The 15,129-nt window shown below is 44.7% G+C and overlaps 6 protein-coding genes across 6 annotated transcripts, besides 10 other annotated features; 4 read left to right on the forward strand and 2 right to left on the reverse strand.

Moving 5' to 3' along the window:
* Positions 1 to 130: 130 nt before the first annotated feature.
* On the forward strand, positions 131 to 607 carry EKO05_0004426 (uncharacterized protein; the record flags this gene model as incomplete). Its single annotated transcript, XM_038945583.1, has 1 exon — positions 131 to 607. The coding sequence occupies one exon, from the start codon at positions 131 to 133 to the stop codon at positions 605 to 607; it is 477 nt and encodes a 158-aa protein (XP_038800224.1).
* A 972-nt stretch (positions 608 to 1,579) lies between these two features.
* Positions 1,580 to 2,457, forward strand: EKO05_0004427 (uncharacterized protein; the record flags this gene model as incomplete). Its single annotated transcript, XM_038938695.1, has 2 exons — positions 1,580 to 2,221; positions 2,278 to 2,457. The coding sequence occupies 2 exons, from the start codon at positions 1,580 to 1,582 to the stop codon at positions 2,455 to 2,457; spliced, it is 822 nt and encodes a 273-aa protein (XP_038800225.1).
* A 545-nt stretch (positions 2,458 to 3,002) lies between these two features.
* EKO05_0004428 (uncharacterized protein) lies at positions 3,003 to 3,174 on the forward strand (the record flags this gene model as incomplete). The annotated part of the gene is made up of 2 exons (XM_059636392.1): positions 3,003 to 3,101; positions 3,160 to 3,174. The coding sequence occupies 2 exons, from the start codon at positions 3,003 to 3,005 to the stop codon at positions 3,172 to 3,174; spliced, it is 114 nt and encodes a 37-aa protein (XP_059492375.1).
* Positions 3,175 to 3,775: 601 nt separating this feature from the next.
* Positions 3,776 to 4,771, reverse strand: EKO05_0004429 (uncharacterized protein; the record flags this gene model as incomplete). The annotated part of the gene is made up of 1 exon (XM_038945584.1): positions 3,776 to 4,771. One exon carries the CDS (start codon positions 4,769 to 4,771, stop codon positions 3,776 to 3,778), a length of 996 nt encoding a protein of 331 aa, XP_038800226.1.
* A 990-nt stretch (positions 4,772 to 5,761) lies between these two features.
* Positions 5,762 to 6,685, forward strand: EKO05_0004430 (Dihydrofolate reductase; the record flags this gene model as incomplete). Its single annotated transcript, XM_038945585.1, has 1 exon — positions 5,762 to 6,685. One exon carries the CDS (start codon positions 5,762 to 5,764, stop codon positions 6,683 to 6,685), a length of 924 nt encoding a protein of 307 aa, XP_038800227.1.
* Positions 6,686 to 6,856: 171 nt separating this feature from the next.
* On the reverse strand, positions 6,857 to 8,544 carry EKO05_0004431 (proteasome regulatory particle subunit; the record flags this gene model as incomplete). The annotated part of the gene is made up of 5 exons (XM_038938900.1): positions 6,857 to 7,471; positions 7,523 to 8,011; positions 8,063 to 8,299; positions 8,351 to 8,407; positions 8,458 to 8,544. The coding sequence occupies 5 exons, from the start codon at positions 8,542 to 8,544 to the stop codon at positions 6,857 to 6,859; spliced, it is 1,485 nt and encodes a 494-aa protein (XP_038800228.1).
* Positions 7,706 to 7,742: a tandem repeat.
* Positions 8,545 to 8,797: 253 nt separating the features above from the next.
* Positions 8,798 to 9,263: a dispersed repeat.
* Positions 9,224 to 9,723: a mobile genetic element.
* Positions 9,240 to 9,243: a direct repeat.
* Positions 9,244 to 9,414: a long terminal repeat.
* Positions 9,244 to 15,129: part of a mobile genetic element that runs on past the window's edge.
* Positions 9,255 to 9,288: a tandem repeat.
* Positions 9,722 to 11,589: a dispersed repeat.
* Positions 11,517 to 11,600: a mobile genetic element.
* Positions 11,588 to 15,129: part of a mobile genetic element that runs on past the window's edge.

The following is a 15,129-nucleotide window of genomic DNA, read 5'->3' on the forward strand; positions in this document are numbered from 1 at the left end:
ACCTGATTTATAAAATACGACAATGCCTCACCCCGGGCGTGCGTTTGTCCTGCTCGGTTGCGAAAAACCCATCTCAACATCACTTTCCAGCGCTCTTTCGCAGTTTTGAAACTCGAACAGCAAGCCCACCATGTTCTCCATAGGAATACCTCTCTTCTTCGCACTCCTCCAAGTCGCATACGCCGCACCGGCAATCTCACCCCCGGACACCGGCACACACCATCTCCAAAAGCGCCTTGAAAGCGGCGCCGTAGTTGCGCTCGGCATCTGCATCCCTTGCGTGGCTATCGTTCTCGGCCTTGGTATCGGCATTATGTGGTTCTACCCGGCGCAGAGGCGCAAACTGCGTGAGCAGAACGCCAGGCGCGAAGCCGCTTTGGCGAATGTGACGAGTGGAAGGCATGGACAGAGACAAGGGAGTGAGCATGCGACATTGCCGGCTTACAAGGAACATGAGGGAAGCGACCACGAGTTGGAAGATGTCGCACATAGTAATACCCCGGCTGCACTGACTGCACCAATTGTGTCGGCCGCGACTGCTCAGCCTAGCCGGAGTTACGAAGCGCAGCCACCGCCGGATGCGAGACACGCTGCGCTTACAGTGTAGGATGTAGGAAACTATCAATGGTTTTGGACGCAGTAGGGCGTGCACTGGAGGAGCGATTGGCATGAGAATTTCGAGGTGCAGGAAGAGGGGAGCAATATAATGCCGGAAATGCAACGTTGGCGATTAATGAACACCATGATGGATGGGGAAAAAGATAGCATTGGTCTTGCATGGAAGGGAGTTCGAATCTACTACATCTCCTCCTTTGCTGGTAATCAGCACATGATCCTCCTACCCCTGTACTTGTAAAAACAGGCGCTCGCTCAGGACGAAGTCCTTCTCGGCCAGAACTTGATCACCATGTGAATCTTGATCTGTGCTACCATTCACTGGTTTTTGAATGCTAGCTTGAAGCAGCTTTAGAGTCTCTTCAAAAGAGCTGACTTGGTTGTTTCGTCGTTATCCGTCTTTTGAATATCATGATCCGAGTATTTGCTACTTATTCAACCAACAAGATGATAATCACCGGCCAGCATCTAGTCCTGTTCTCAAGCATCAGAATTCATAATCGCGTTTGCGAAGCACAGAGAACATATTTCAGCATCCGCTTATGAATAGGCAGTAGACACGAACCAAGTGTGTTTCGAAGATGCGGGTTGACTCCAGAGTTGGCTAAGAGACTGAGAAGTTTGAGTGGTTGGGTACGGTCGTGACTAAGCGACGTCAGTGAGCACCTGCATGGCCGGCATCGGAGGCATTTGAGGGGAGCTGTTCCTCAACATCATTATCTCGTCTTCCCTTCAACGCTTGTGATAGCTACTACACATCTACTAGTGGCTCAGTACCTCCGCATCTGCAGGTCAGCGACGTCGGCGCCGCCGTTGGAATTGTATAGCCCATACTTGATATAAACTCCCCAACTACAGCTAAAAGCTCGATACCCATTGCGTCACTTTCATAATCTCACAATCTTACTTGTATATCCAAGAGCTTACTGAATAGTACAAATTTGCGCACATCTTCTCTCAAACCATGTCAGGACCATACCTCCACGGCCACCACGCCTCCGTCTTGCGTTCCCACAGCTGGCGTACCGTTGAGAACTCCTGCCCTCACCTCATACCTTTCCTGAACCCCTCCCTTACGATTCTCGATGTTGGCTGCGGCCCCGGCACAATCACCGTTGATCTTGCGAGTCGTATCCCGCAGGGCTTCGTCTACGCTATCGACCCGTCCGCTGACGTCATAGACAAGGCAAGGCAACACGCGCAGGAGAAGGGCGTGACAAACGTGCGGTTCGAGGTTGGCGACATCTTCAACTGGCAAGATCTAGACGGTGTAGAAGAAGCCAGCTTCGATGTTGTGCACGCGCATCAGGTACTTCAACATCTGCAGGACCCGTTGGGGTGTATGAAGGAGATGGTGCGTCTCACGAAGAAAGGTGGCATTGTTGCGGTGAGGGACTGCGATTATGGCGCCATGGACTGGTACCCTGAGCACCCAGGCATGCAAAAATGGAAGGACCTGTACATCAAGGTTGCAGTTGGGTTGAAGGCATACCCGAACATGGGAAAGATGCTGCATTCTGTTGCAATGCAGGCTGGAATACAGAGAGAGAACATCGAGACTAGTATTGGAGCATGGTGTTTTTCTACACCGGAGGAGCGGGTGTGGGTGAGTACATGTTCTGTAATACTCATGCAGGCAATTCGAAGCTTACGCGGGCGCAGTGGTGTGGTCTATGGGCCGACAGAACAGTCAAGAGCGACTTCAAGCAGCGAGTCCTCGACGGCAACCATGGCACCGAGGCTGAGCTTGAAGAAATCTCTGCAACATTCCGAGAAATGGAGAAGAAAGAAGACGGCTGGTTTGCGGTCATAAACGGCCAGATAATCTGTCACGTCAGGTAAAGCAGACATGATACAGAGACCACCGGCTCGTCAAGATACGGTCCGTGTTGGTACTTTCCTTCTGTCATGTCAGCTTTGTCCGCTATCTCTTCCACATCCAAACCTACCAACCCCTCTCACCAGCTAGCCCATGCTGACTTGGTCTGAAGCCAATCATACCACGATGCGCCTCTACCGCTCGCGACGCGCAGGTCATCTGACTGTGCATGCATCATCTGACTACTATGGTATCAGGCGCAAGTAGTCGGCGTTTCTAGAAGGAAGACGCAAGACCTCTATCAACTATCTAAGCCAATGAAATTAGTTTCAGCCGCTGACGGTCCCCGCCGTTTGCCCTGTGCAGAACTGTAAACATTTCAATACGTAGAGCCTGATCACGACTGCGCGACCCACTTACACTACTTCTGCCTACTACCGCAGCCTTCATTAAAACCCCACTTTACCCCTCCAACCTCAGCCATCACCAACTTGACAACTCCGCGTTTCAGCCAAACAACCACATAACTTCATAACCAAAAACATCGACGCTGGACCCTCGAAGCAATATGCAGTCCACCACGGTTCTTGTCAACTTCCACAGCAGCTGCCCCAAGTGTGGCGCTACCATCGACGGCGACAACAAGTCCTGCGGGTCTTGCGGAAGCGTGAGTTACATTGAGCCATCCGCTCGCTCGACGTTTTGAGCGCTGACACGTGTGATAGTCTTGCCCTGTATAGATTCTGGGTTGGCAGATGATGCATGTGCAAGGCTGAGTGGAGGGGTGCGGAAGCGCCGTGGAAGCCAACGACGCCAGGTAGACGAGGAAGGAGTGATTGAATGAAGAATACTCACGTACAAACTTGCTGCTCCATCTGCTGTTATTGGTGCGTTTGCAACTTGATTGATTCTGTCTTCTGTTCTACGGCCATCCCTCGGCTGCTCTACATCTCTTGGTGTGAACGCGTTTAGGCGGCTGCACACTCATTCGTGCTGCTGCTACCACGTACAACTTCGTTGACGAAAAAAGCCTGATAGTCCAGCTCATGTTGGTAAGCTTGATTTTGCTGTTGTTTGTTCTGCTTCCTCGACAGTCCTGTCGCATTCTCTAATTACTTGCAGAAAAGGGGGTGAAGGATGGTTGGGGTGTGTTAGACGTTCTGATACCGAGAGTTGTCTGCTTGCATGGGGTCTGACTCCATAAAGGCTCTTGATTATATCGACATCTATCTTATGGTTTGGGGTCGAAGCTGTATACCAGATGACGTTCGTGGCATACGCGGCAATCCTGCGGATAGGTAGCTAACAGCAATGAATTTCCCAACCAAGGGATTCTCAATCTCAACAGCTCTGCGTCACTTCCAATAGGCGTTTATGCCGTAATATCATCTCCTCGGTGGTATGGCGCACCATCATGCGCTTCAGGGCCTCACAGTTGAAGCATCCGTGAGTCCTGCACGCGGCTTCATTCTCACGCAGCTTGTCAAGACATGCATCGTGCACAAAGTGCTTGCAGCCGTGCAGTATCCACGCTACGGCTCGCCTTTCCTGCGATGAGTTGCTGTGAGTCTTGGAACAGGCTACGCATTCAAACTCGCGCATATCCCGAGCTCGTATGCGTGTCAGGGCGTAGTAGAGGAAGTCCTCTCCCAGTGGAGGAAGCATGGGCAATTCATCTTCCAAGAGTTCGGATATGTTGGAGGTGTCCGGCTTCTGAAACTCGTGGAAAACTTCGCTATCGTTGTGTTCCTGGAATCCGCTGTCGATGCGTCGGTGTGAAGTTTCAGTTCCTTGAATCGTAGTGAATAGATCGTCGACCCCTTGCACCATCGTCTTAGGCATCTCAGCCCCTAGGTATGCGCGCATTCTATTGACACGCTGCTTACTCGCCTCGCGCCTTCGGCGGAGTTCTGCTTGCTTCTCTTTGTATGTCGGTAATGAACGCGCAAAATGGTCTCCCAGCTCTGTCGCAGGGAGAGCAAAGGTTGCAGCGCGTATCGGTGATGGCCTAAACAGCCATCTTGAGGCTTCACGCTGTGAACCGTCCACTGAACTTGTTGAGAGAGACATTGAGCTAGGCTTATGTCGTAATGATAGAGTACTAGATCTCGCGTGTAAAGATTTGAAGACCTTTGTGAAATTCGACTCGGTCAAGACCAGTGGCTCTGCTGATAAAATCGAATCGCTGTCTGAACACTCGTGCGATTTCGTAGGCGAGGGCGGTAAAGGAACGGTTGAGGGCGTACGTTTGAGCCACTTCATGGTACCAGAAAATGTAGTTGGAGATGCTGGTGGAGTGAAGCTACAGAGCATAGAAGTGGCCAGTAATTGTGACATTATTGCTCAGTTCGAATTTCGGATATTATGATGTGAACAAGAGGGGTGGACCGTGGTAACGAATTTGAGAGATGCGTTTAAGGGTAGGAGAAGCGCCAACAAACCAGAGGCTATAACGGACCGTTGTATACCAAAACACATACGGACCGTGTCTAAGTCAAGCGTCATCGCTCAGGTCGGGCGTTGGTTGGTATCCACCTATACATGCATGGATGAGCTTGCTTGGTGAAATTGTGCTTGACGTCCGGAGAATGTCCCATAGGACTGCCGCTTGAAATTGCGCACCCGGTCTAATGGCCAACGCATCTTCCATGTCGAGTCGAGCATAAGGAATACGCAATGTGGCCGGTCTACACTGACCCTTTGTGGGGCTGTAGTTCCGAGATTTAGTCCGTATACGTTTCTCACGGCTAGGAATCCATTCCGTCGCGGGGGAAACTGACAGATGGAAGAGGTAAACGTCGTTGAAGCGTCTCGACACTACGCTTTTAGTAGAGCCGTTGACGACGCCTGAGTTGTGGATGAAGTTCGGGTTGAGAGAGCGGAGAAGGTGCGGGTGTGGGACTAGCGCAGACCTTACCCAAATGCCAATCAACGCTGTGTGCTATTATGAATCGCAAAGCAAGTCGTCCTTAGGCCAGTCCCTGAATATGAGACAGGGACATGGATGCGAGTGACAAGACGTTAGTCATCTGAGGTTTTCGAAAACCGTGTCTGCGATTTTGTCTTACAACAGAAGAAGCCCATGCGGACGTACAGTTATTCTACCGGCACTGAAACCGTGTGTGTTTTTGTAACTTGCTGGAACGGTTGTAGCACTGATGTAAGGAAGTAAAGAAGTCGGTCTTACATGTACACAAAACAACGAGAGCAATCCCTCGCCAATCCCGAAAATGACCTCATTCCGAAGTGATTCCTTAATTCCGACTCTCATCACCATCAACCCTCTCCCGACCCCACTCGCGCACACACATCAAGCCCAACTACTACATGCCCGGCCGTCCCCCACGGTCCTTCATACCCCGCAACATCACCGTGACAAACGTCCTCAGTTTGTACCGCTTCCGCAGAATGGCCGCCGCCCCGCCCCCAACTCGACCGATAAAGATACTCTGGCTGCACGGCTTCACGCAATCGGGCCCGCTCTTCCAAGCCAAAACCGGCGCACTGCGAAAGACACTCATAAAGGCTTTCCCCGCGGGCATCACGCTCTCGTTCCCGACTGCGCCGCTGCGATTGAGCCCCACAGACGTATCGTTTCTGCATGGCGAGGAGAAGAAAGACGGCAGTGAAGAAGAGGAGGTCGATGCATGGGCGTGGTGGCGCAGAAAGGGCGACAGTGAGCCGTACACGTATGCTGGTTTGGAGGAGGGGCTAGGGAGGATTGCGGAGGTGCTGAAGACTGAGGGTCCCTTTGATGGCGTGATAGGATTCTCGCAGGGCGGCGCAGCGGCGGCTATGGTGGCGAGCTTGCTTGAGCCTGGAAAGCGTGAGGCTTTTGAGAAGCTGCAAAAGGATGGAGGGATGCGGTATCCGGAGTCTTTCCAGGAGGACACGGGATACATGGAGGACTGCATACACCCACCACTGAAGTTCGCGGTGAGCTACAGTGGGTTTGCGGCGCGGGGCCAGAATCCGTATCACGCCTTCTATGAGCCAAAGATCAAGACGCCTATCTTGCACTTCCTGGGTTCATTGGACACGGTGGTGGAAGAGAGCAGGAGTCTCGCGCTGGTGGAGGCGTGCGAGAAGAGTGAAGGGAGAGTCGTCTACCATCCTGGTGGTCACTTCCTGCCGAGCACGCAGAAGGCGAGCGTCAACGCGTTGATCGGTTTCATCAAGGAGGTTCTACACAAGGCTGAGGGGCCCAAGAAAGAAGAAGAGAGTGTCGAGGATATGGATGTGCCATTTTGAGCATGTAATCTTCTCAGCAATCCGCGGCGCGGCGTTCACATATAGATGGGCAGGACATAGACAAGCATCCGTTTCGATGTCTATATTACATGCGCAATGCATGCGCGGAGGCGACTATAGACGCCTTCCCACTGGACTAATCATGAATTCGCGTCACGTCACCTTCGTCACTCATTTGGCCTTTCCCTTGATCGCCTTCTTGTCGACCTTTGTCGGCTGAATGCGCGCCATCATCTCCTCCTTGGTGATGAGGTGATCGACTCGCTCAAGAAGGCCGAGCAGGCTCTTCATGTTCCCGCTCCACTCATTCAGGATGTCATCTGAGTCGCGGGGCTTAGAGAAGGTGACGATGCGCGCCGGTCTGTCGATCTTGGCGTAGATCGTCTTTGCAGTGACCAAATCGCTGATGTACTTCTCTGTCTCGTCCTCAGTCAGGTCCAGAAGCTCGGTCAGACGAGGGATCTGAATGCGTGTATAGTACTTGGCGACAACGCGAACGTTGTGCTCTATGACACGCTTTCGCAGATCCTGCCACCTCTTGTGCGCTTTCTCATCGTCCGAATCGTCCTTTTCCGCGTCGAAAACGTCCGTGTCTGTCAGATGCGGGCCAAACTGCTTAGAGACCATGGGCCACCTCATCAGCTCAGGAATGGTGAAAAGCTTCACGAGCTGTGCATCTTGTGGAATCTGTGAGTTGCGTGTGTCGCGCTGGATGCGGTGAATGAGGTCGGACTGCTCGTTGTCGTACGGTGCGAGGATGACGAAGTAGATGACGCGCTGGAGAATCTGGAGAGACGTTAGTATAACCAGATATCCTTTCTTACATCAGGTACATACCGCGCGGAGCTTCTTAGGGTCCTCCTCGACAGCCTCGGTATCCAGCACCTGTCGGTAATGCTTGCAGACCTCAAGGTACTTGTCGTCGTGCTTTGCCAATGTGATCTGTTGCTCGTAGTACTTCAACTTGAGGTCTGTGACATCGTCCTCAGGCTCGATTGGCGGGTCGTCTGCGCTGCGGGTCTTCTCCTTCTCCTCGCGCTCCTTCTGGTCCTTCTCCAGCTGCTCGGGTGTCTTCTTCGGCCTGCGCTGGAAGTACTTCTTGCTGATCTTCCTGCTCAAGATGCCAGCCTGTGTCCACTCGCCCTTCTCTATGCAAAGAGCGACTTGCTGCAGGATGAACTCGGTCTTTTCTCGTCGGGTCATGGAGCCGAATGTCTCCACTTGAAGCTCACAGAGGATGTCTGTGGCCGCTTTGATGTCGCCCTGCTCCTTCTTTATGTCGGACAATATCCGTGTAACTCGAGCGCGCTCGACTTCGACGAAGATCTGCCACCTGTGTCAGTTTCCACATCAACTCGTTGTCCGTATGCTGCGCACCTTGCCCTCAGTCACTGTCCGCAGCGTCTCGATGACGGAGAGCTTTGTGTCGAGGTTCGGAGTATCGTCGAGGAAGGTCATGACGGTCTGCACCATCTTGGTGGTGGCTTGCTTGAGCTGCCCATGCTTCTTCGAGAGCAGAAGCACCTGCTCGTTCATGAGGTTCCAGTCATTTGCCTTCTTGGCTATTGTGACGATGGCGATGATGACGCGGGAAGTAGACGCAAGATCTGAAGCCTGCAACAGGTGAGCTCATAGTTGCGTGGGCGTGGTAAGTAGGCTTCGTACCTGGCGTGTCTTCTTCTCGAGCGGAAGCAGCTGGTCGATAGCAGCTTGTGGGTTGCTCTGACGTATAAAGTTAGCTTCGCCCCGACTCCTTCACGTTTCTAACTGACTGATCCGAGCTTCTCAGCCTCTGGAATCTGGGCGTCGGCCTCCTTGCTGAAGTCCTTGTCCGCCTTGAGCACCTCTCCGCTAGACATGGTGGCGGGGTTGTCGTGTGGTCGTTACGTGGGGTATTGTGGGTTGCGTTCAGTGATACAGATTCAGTGTCGGATGAGTAAGGAGGCTGTGTTGAGGCAAAGGTATGATGGTGACGGCGCGGCGACAATGTTTGGGGCTCTGGAGTTGCGGCTCGATGATGTCCATTGCGGCGGTTGCGCACTGACCCACTCGGAGCTTGGGCGCCGATTCACCGGCGATCAGCTCTACGATGGCATGCAGACGTCTTATCATCAAAGTTGTCAACAATCAAGTCAATCAACTTAGCGGCACTGGCTTGAATTGGCTTAGTCAGCGCAATTAGAGCAGCAAATTAAATTAATTAGATTGCTGTAGAGGCTTAATTAACTTAGTTAATTAATTTAATTAAGTAATTTAGTGTAGCAAAAGAATACTCTAGTACAAAATTAGTAAGTATCTGTTCCCTAGTCTCCTATTACGTACTTAGAGTCTATCTTATTATCAGTCTACCCCTCTGTTTAGGCTCTATTTAGTGTTAAGAAACCTGCGTAGATCTAGCCGCGCAGTGCCTATAGAGCTAATAATAAGTAACTATTTACTTTACGCTGCTTAGGCTTAAGTAGATTACTAAGCTTACTGAACATACGCTTACAATTGCTGCTAGAGGTAGGGATAGTAAGCACATTAATAGCTAACTGCATAAGGTTAAGATATACTAGTGTTAGATTGGATGGTAATAGTAATAAGTTAATAATAATGTATTAATGTTATTTTCTTGTTCTATGTAAGGGTGATTTTTGTCTTATCTAGGTTCTAGTAGGGGCCCCTACACAGTTTCTTAGCAGGTATATCGCCTAACCTATTTCTCTAATACCTTTTATTTAACACACCCCCTTAGCTTAGAATCCTATTATAAGCTGCGTAAACTAGTTAATTAACTCTTTAACGTAAGGTCCTCTAGTTGCTCTTACATCTTCTTAAGCAGGATATCCCTTAATGTACCCTTCTAGCCCTTAACAAGTCCTAACTAATTAAGAAAGCTAGCCTATTTGCTAATTAGTAACAACTTTGTAAATCTATCTGCAATTATGTTATTAGATAGGATATATTCTACTTTAATTATTTTATAGTTAACTTCTTATTATAACTAGTAGTTGTGTTTATTAATATACTAAAGTTTAGTTTATATCTTAGTAATAACGTACCCCACGGACGAGCCGGTCACCAGACGAGTCAGTCACTTTTGCCAAGCCCCTACTAAACTACCCTTCACATACTAATGCCTTCTTAACAACACTATTCAGACGTGTTAAAAGAAGCTTAGATACAGCTTGCGCTTCAGGCTCTTAAACAAGACGCAACACTCTCTTAGTAACGCGCTGCAGCTATCTACAGAGTCTCTCAAACAACACTAAGCAACTAACACGTAGAACAACCTTTACGCGCTAATTCTATAGCTAACTTACAGAAGCTAGATAATAATAAGAAAAAGATAATTATTAAACATGTTCTTAAGCTAGACGCGTAAGGGTTTTCCTCTCAGCTCTTAGATGTGGCTACTATAGCTAATTCTTTGCGCGCTAAGCGTAATCTAGGTCCTGTTAGCGCAAACTGGCCTAGTACGTTTGTTAAGCAACACCTAGAGCTTAAAGTCAAGTTTAATTGCAAGTACAACTACAAGAGAGCCCTCTGTAAGGATCCTAAGGTTCTACAGAGCTAGTTTAGCCTAGTAGCTAACACTAAAGCTAAGTATAGCATCTAGGATAAAGACATATACAACTTTAATAAGACAGGCTTTATAATAGGCTAGATCTCCCTAGGAGCAGTTGTTACAGCTTCAGAACAACGAGGTTGGCTAAAGGCTGTCTAACCAGGCAACTGGGAGTGGGCTACGGCTATAGTAGGCATTAATGCCAAAGGATAGGCCATTCCTGCCTTCCTTATCTTTAAGGCCTACTACTACCTCTCTGCCTGGTACAAAGAAGAGGATCTGCCTTAAGACTGGGTTATTAGAGTCTCTGATAACGGCTGGACTACCAATAAGCTTGGTCTGGACTAGATAAGCTACTTTAACAGGCATACAAAGGAGCGTACTGTTAGCACCTACTATTTGCTTATTATTAATAGTTATAAGAGCTACAACTCTCTTAAATTCCAGTAGTACTGTAAGGATAGCAAGATAATTACTCTTTACTTGCCTTTCTACTTATTACACCTTACATAGCCTCTTAATGTAGCTTATTTTGCTGCTTTAAAGAAGGCGTATAGGCGCTAAGCTAAAATACTTATATATAACTAGATTAACTATATTATAAAGACAGAGTTCCTACCATGCTTTATACGCGCCTATAACGCTGCAATTACTTCTAGGAATATCTAGGGAGGGTTCTGAGGCGCTGGACTGGTCCTGTTTAACCTACAACGGGTTATAAGCAGCCTTAATATAAAGCTGCGCACGCTATTACCACTACTACCTGTTAACAACAAGCTCTGGCAGTCGCAAACCCTAAGCAACACCCTTAAACTAGAGTCGCAATTAACGCTTGTAAAGACAAGGATTCAGAGGTATATAGATAGCTTGCCTACCTCTATAGTTAAAGCGTTTAAGAAGGTCTTAAAGGGGGCAGCTATAATTGCGCATAAGCTAGTGTTAGCACAACAGGAGATTACTAAGCTTTAAGCTGCTAATAAGGCAGCTATATAACAAAAATCACATAAAAGAAAGTAGGTTAAGAAAGAAGGTACTCTAGTACTTAAAGAGGGCTAGTAATTAATAGCCCTAAAAGAGTTTAGGGCGCGTTATAATGGTAAGAAGGCAAAGAAGCAGGTGCGCGCTAAAGTAGGTAAGCCTTCCTAAAGGCGCTGTAGACAGTGCAGTAAGACTAGACATAACGCGCAAACGTGTAAGAAAGAGGTAGAAGAAGTTTCTAAATAATATTATAGACTGTACTGTAGTTTACAGTATTAATTTAGGTTGTTTTAGGTTATAATGGGGTGGAGTTTGGTGGGGGCTTGGCAAAAGTAACCGACTTGTCCGGTGACTAGCTTGTCTGTGGGGTACGTTATCTATAGTAACTAGACATATTATCTGTATATTGTTATATTTAATTATAATTATAGGATTACTTAGGGTTACCTAAACCTCTTTTAATAGTTAAGAGGTAAATATTGCTTCCTTAGCTACTTAAGACAGTGCTAGGAGCTCAGCCTTAGTAGTTAACGTTGTAACAGTATCTTGTTTATTTACTCTCTAGGCAGTAAGTCCTCTAAATAGCTTAATAGCGTATTCTTAGGAACTCTTCTAGTCTATAGTGTTGTTAGTAAATAATACGTTGCTTACAACTTTAAGTCCTTTACTCTGTCTAAAGTTAAGTAACAGATTCCTTATCTTCTATAGGTACAGAAGCACTTAGTTAGCAGTATCTTAGTATTTATTACTTAGGTTAACTAGAAAGCGTACAAGTTGCGACGTGGCAAACGCTATATTAGGTTAAGTAGTTACTACTGCAAACAACAGAGATCTAATCTTTTGCTAATATTAATTAATCTCTAGCAGTTTAGCTAGACTGTTCCTAGGCTTAAGTTTAATTCTAGACATTAGCGTATTATGCCTTATGTCCTGTCTAGTTACTAATTAACTAATCTTATTAATATATGCAGCTTGTAACAATTAAATTGTCTGTTACTGTCTATTATATTAGACTTCTACACTAAGGAACAATTAAAGGTTATCTCCTCTAGTGCATAGGTATTGCTCCTGTATCTGTTTAATAGCATTATCTGCCTCTTGTTTATGCTTTAGGTAGTACGTAATTATAATATTATCTATATAGAAGAAGATAATTATTCTATTCTTAATTATACAGTATAGCTCTTATAGTACTTATTTAAATCTAATTCTAGCTAATATTACTGTAAATTCCTTCTACTATAGTAGAGGGGAGATGCAGAGTCTATACAGGGCTTTCTGTACCTTTAGTAAGGTGCCTGTCTTTTAGTATCCTCTTAGTATCCTTATGTATATTTTGCAGTTAATAGCTATATAGACAAACGCATTTATAACATCCTATTATTTTAGTTTAAGATTATATTTTGCAGTAATTACTATTAGTATTCTAAGTAATTAGCCTATAAGTGTTGCTATATATGTGTCTTATAACATAATATTACATTATTAGTCTCCTCTAACTATAAGCCTTACTTTACACTTATTAAGGTAGTAGTGTTTATTAAACTTGTATTTATAGACCTACATACAGTTAAGTATTTATTATCTAGACTTCTAAACTAGAGCTGCTAGAACTTTAGTCTATAACTCTATTTGTTTGTAGCTTTATAGGTATTTGTTTTCTGCTTATTAAAACATCTTATAGAGAGGGTACTCCTCTAGCTTTAAGTATGCTGTAGGTAATAGCAGGAGTTTATTCTAATATAGCTTAATTCCCTTTGCTATAATCCTCTTTAATTAAGCTTTATTAAAAGGTTTTCCTTTATATTAACTAAGGTGTCCTACCTTAGTGCCTGCTATAAATGCAGCTGCCTACAGCATTGTTACAGACATTCCTTAGTCTTGTTTAAGTTAGTCTGTTGTCTTATTATAGCTTATCTATTTAGTTAGGAATACTGCTAGCAGAGGAGTTAGTAGAAGCGTTAGGTATGCCTCTACAATCTTCCTGCCTTAGTAATATTAGGGTTGTTTAGCATGCAGAGTGTTCTCCTACGTTATCTTATTCTTATAGAACGTTTTAGTTTTAGATATATAGCTCTATATAGCTAGGAGTTTAACTATACTAATCTAAGTTGCAATTTCCTCTAATATGTTGTGCATAAGGTTATCTATAATGTCCTCTATTTTACTGTTAAATATTGTTTCTTTATTAAACACCACATTACAGGTGCTAATTACTTTAGCTATTAATAGGACCTAGATTTAGTATATGTTAGTAGACTAGTATCCTACTAAGTATCTAATCTATACCTTTAGGTCTAGTCTTTATAGCCTTAATTTTCTTTAATAAGTGTTATTAGTTATAATAAATGCTTTGCATCCATATGCTCTTAAGTAAGCCTAGTTTAGTTTTTAAGGTCTAGTAACTATACTATTTATAGTAGCTATACGCGTAAAAAATACTTTATACAGTAATCTCTACTTATTTAGATAATTTAGCGTCTAATTATATAGGTATACTGCTGCTCTAGTAATTTCTAGCTAGAGTTCCTATAGTAGATTTGCGTCTAGTTAAATTATATATGCCTTCTCTTTTATTACACCCCCTAAGCGTTCAGCTCCTCTATTCTAAGCTTATGTGTCTAGAGCAGAAGGCTTAAGTCTTATTAAGAGGGACGTGTACTATCTCTTAACCTCTTATTTAACTGTAATAATTTTATTATCTGTTCTAATTACCTTAACTATAATGTTAAACTGTTTCTTTAAGAACTAGATAAAGATCCTAAGTAGACAGATAATAGATCTTGTAGGCCTGTTGTCCTTAAAGTAGAAGTCCCACACGTACTAAGAGTGTTAGCAGGTAATAAGTATTTAACTCTTTTCTTTATTAAAGCTTTCTACTTTATATGTATAGAAGTCTATAGCTATTTATTTACCTAGGCCTTTATTATTTAATTATAGGGTTCTTTATATTTAATGCTTTAATTTTAATTATCTATATATGTTATATTACACTATTATAATACCTTTAATCTTTACCCGCTTAGATTAATACATAAGGTGCTTAATTGCAGATAGTTCTAGATGTCTAAGCCTCTTATACTATATTATAGCTGTTACTTTCTATAGTAATCTTCTATTGCAATTTATACGTATATAGAGTGCTACTGTAGCTATATTTAGTTGTTTAATAACCTACTATCTAAAGCTTTCTGTTAGGATAGCTATAGTGTTGCTGTTTCTTTAACATAGCGTTGTTAGATCTTCTTAGTTATCCTACTATATTCCTTGTCTTTAGAGTAACCTAAATAATACTAGGTTGCAGAGGAAATCTAGGCACTACGCAACATTATCTAAGCGTAGTACTTATTTACCTTAAGATTTCTTTACTAATATATTAACAGTACTATATCCTTATATCTAGACCTTAGAGTTCCTAGTCTAGATATAATCTCCTATTGCTAGCTAGCGTATGTCTCTAAGTCTTACGAGGTTATTATAGATATGCGTAGTTAAGCTAGAATCTAGAAGAAATACCTCCTTTAATAGATATCCTTAATTACTTACGCTACATGCTGCTTTTATACTACCTTTATTAACCTAAGTAATTTCTTAGCTATCTAGTTACTTAATAATCTTGTCTAGTGTTTAAGACGTCTTAATGTGTAGAGTAATTAATTAAGACGCTGTTGTTATTTGCAGTTACTTAGTCCCTTAAGACACTGCCTGTATTCTCTTTTATAAGTTACTATTATATTTAAGCTTATACTGTACTAGTTTTGCAACACCTCTATTTAGCTTAAACTACTTAGGTGCCTTAGCTATATTTACATAGTAGTAGTTAGATATATTATAACGCTGTTTACAGGCAGGATATATGTCTTTAGCTCTTACTGTATTCCTCTCTAGGAACTGCTTAGTTCTAGCACTTTAGCTA

Source organism: Ascochyta rabiei, chromosome 6, assembly GCF_004011695.2.
Source record: "Ascochyta rabiei chromosome 6, complete sequence".
In the NCBI taxonomy this organism is placed as follows: Eukaryota; Fungi; Ascomycota; class Dothideomycetes; order Pleosporales; family Didymellaceae; genus Ascochyta; species Ascochyta rabiei.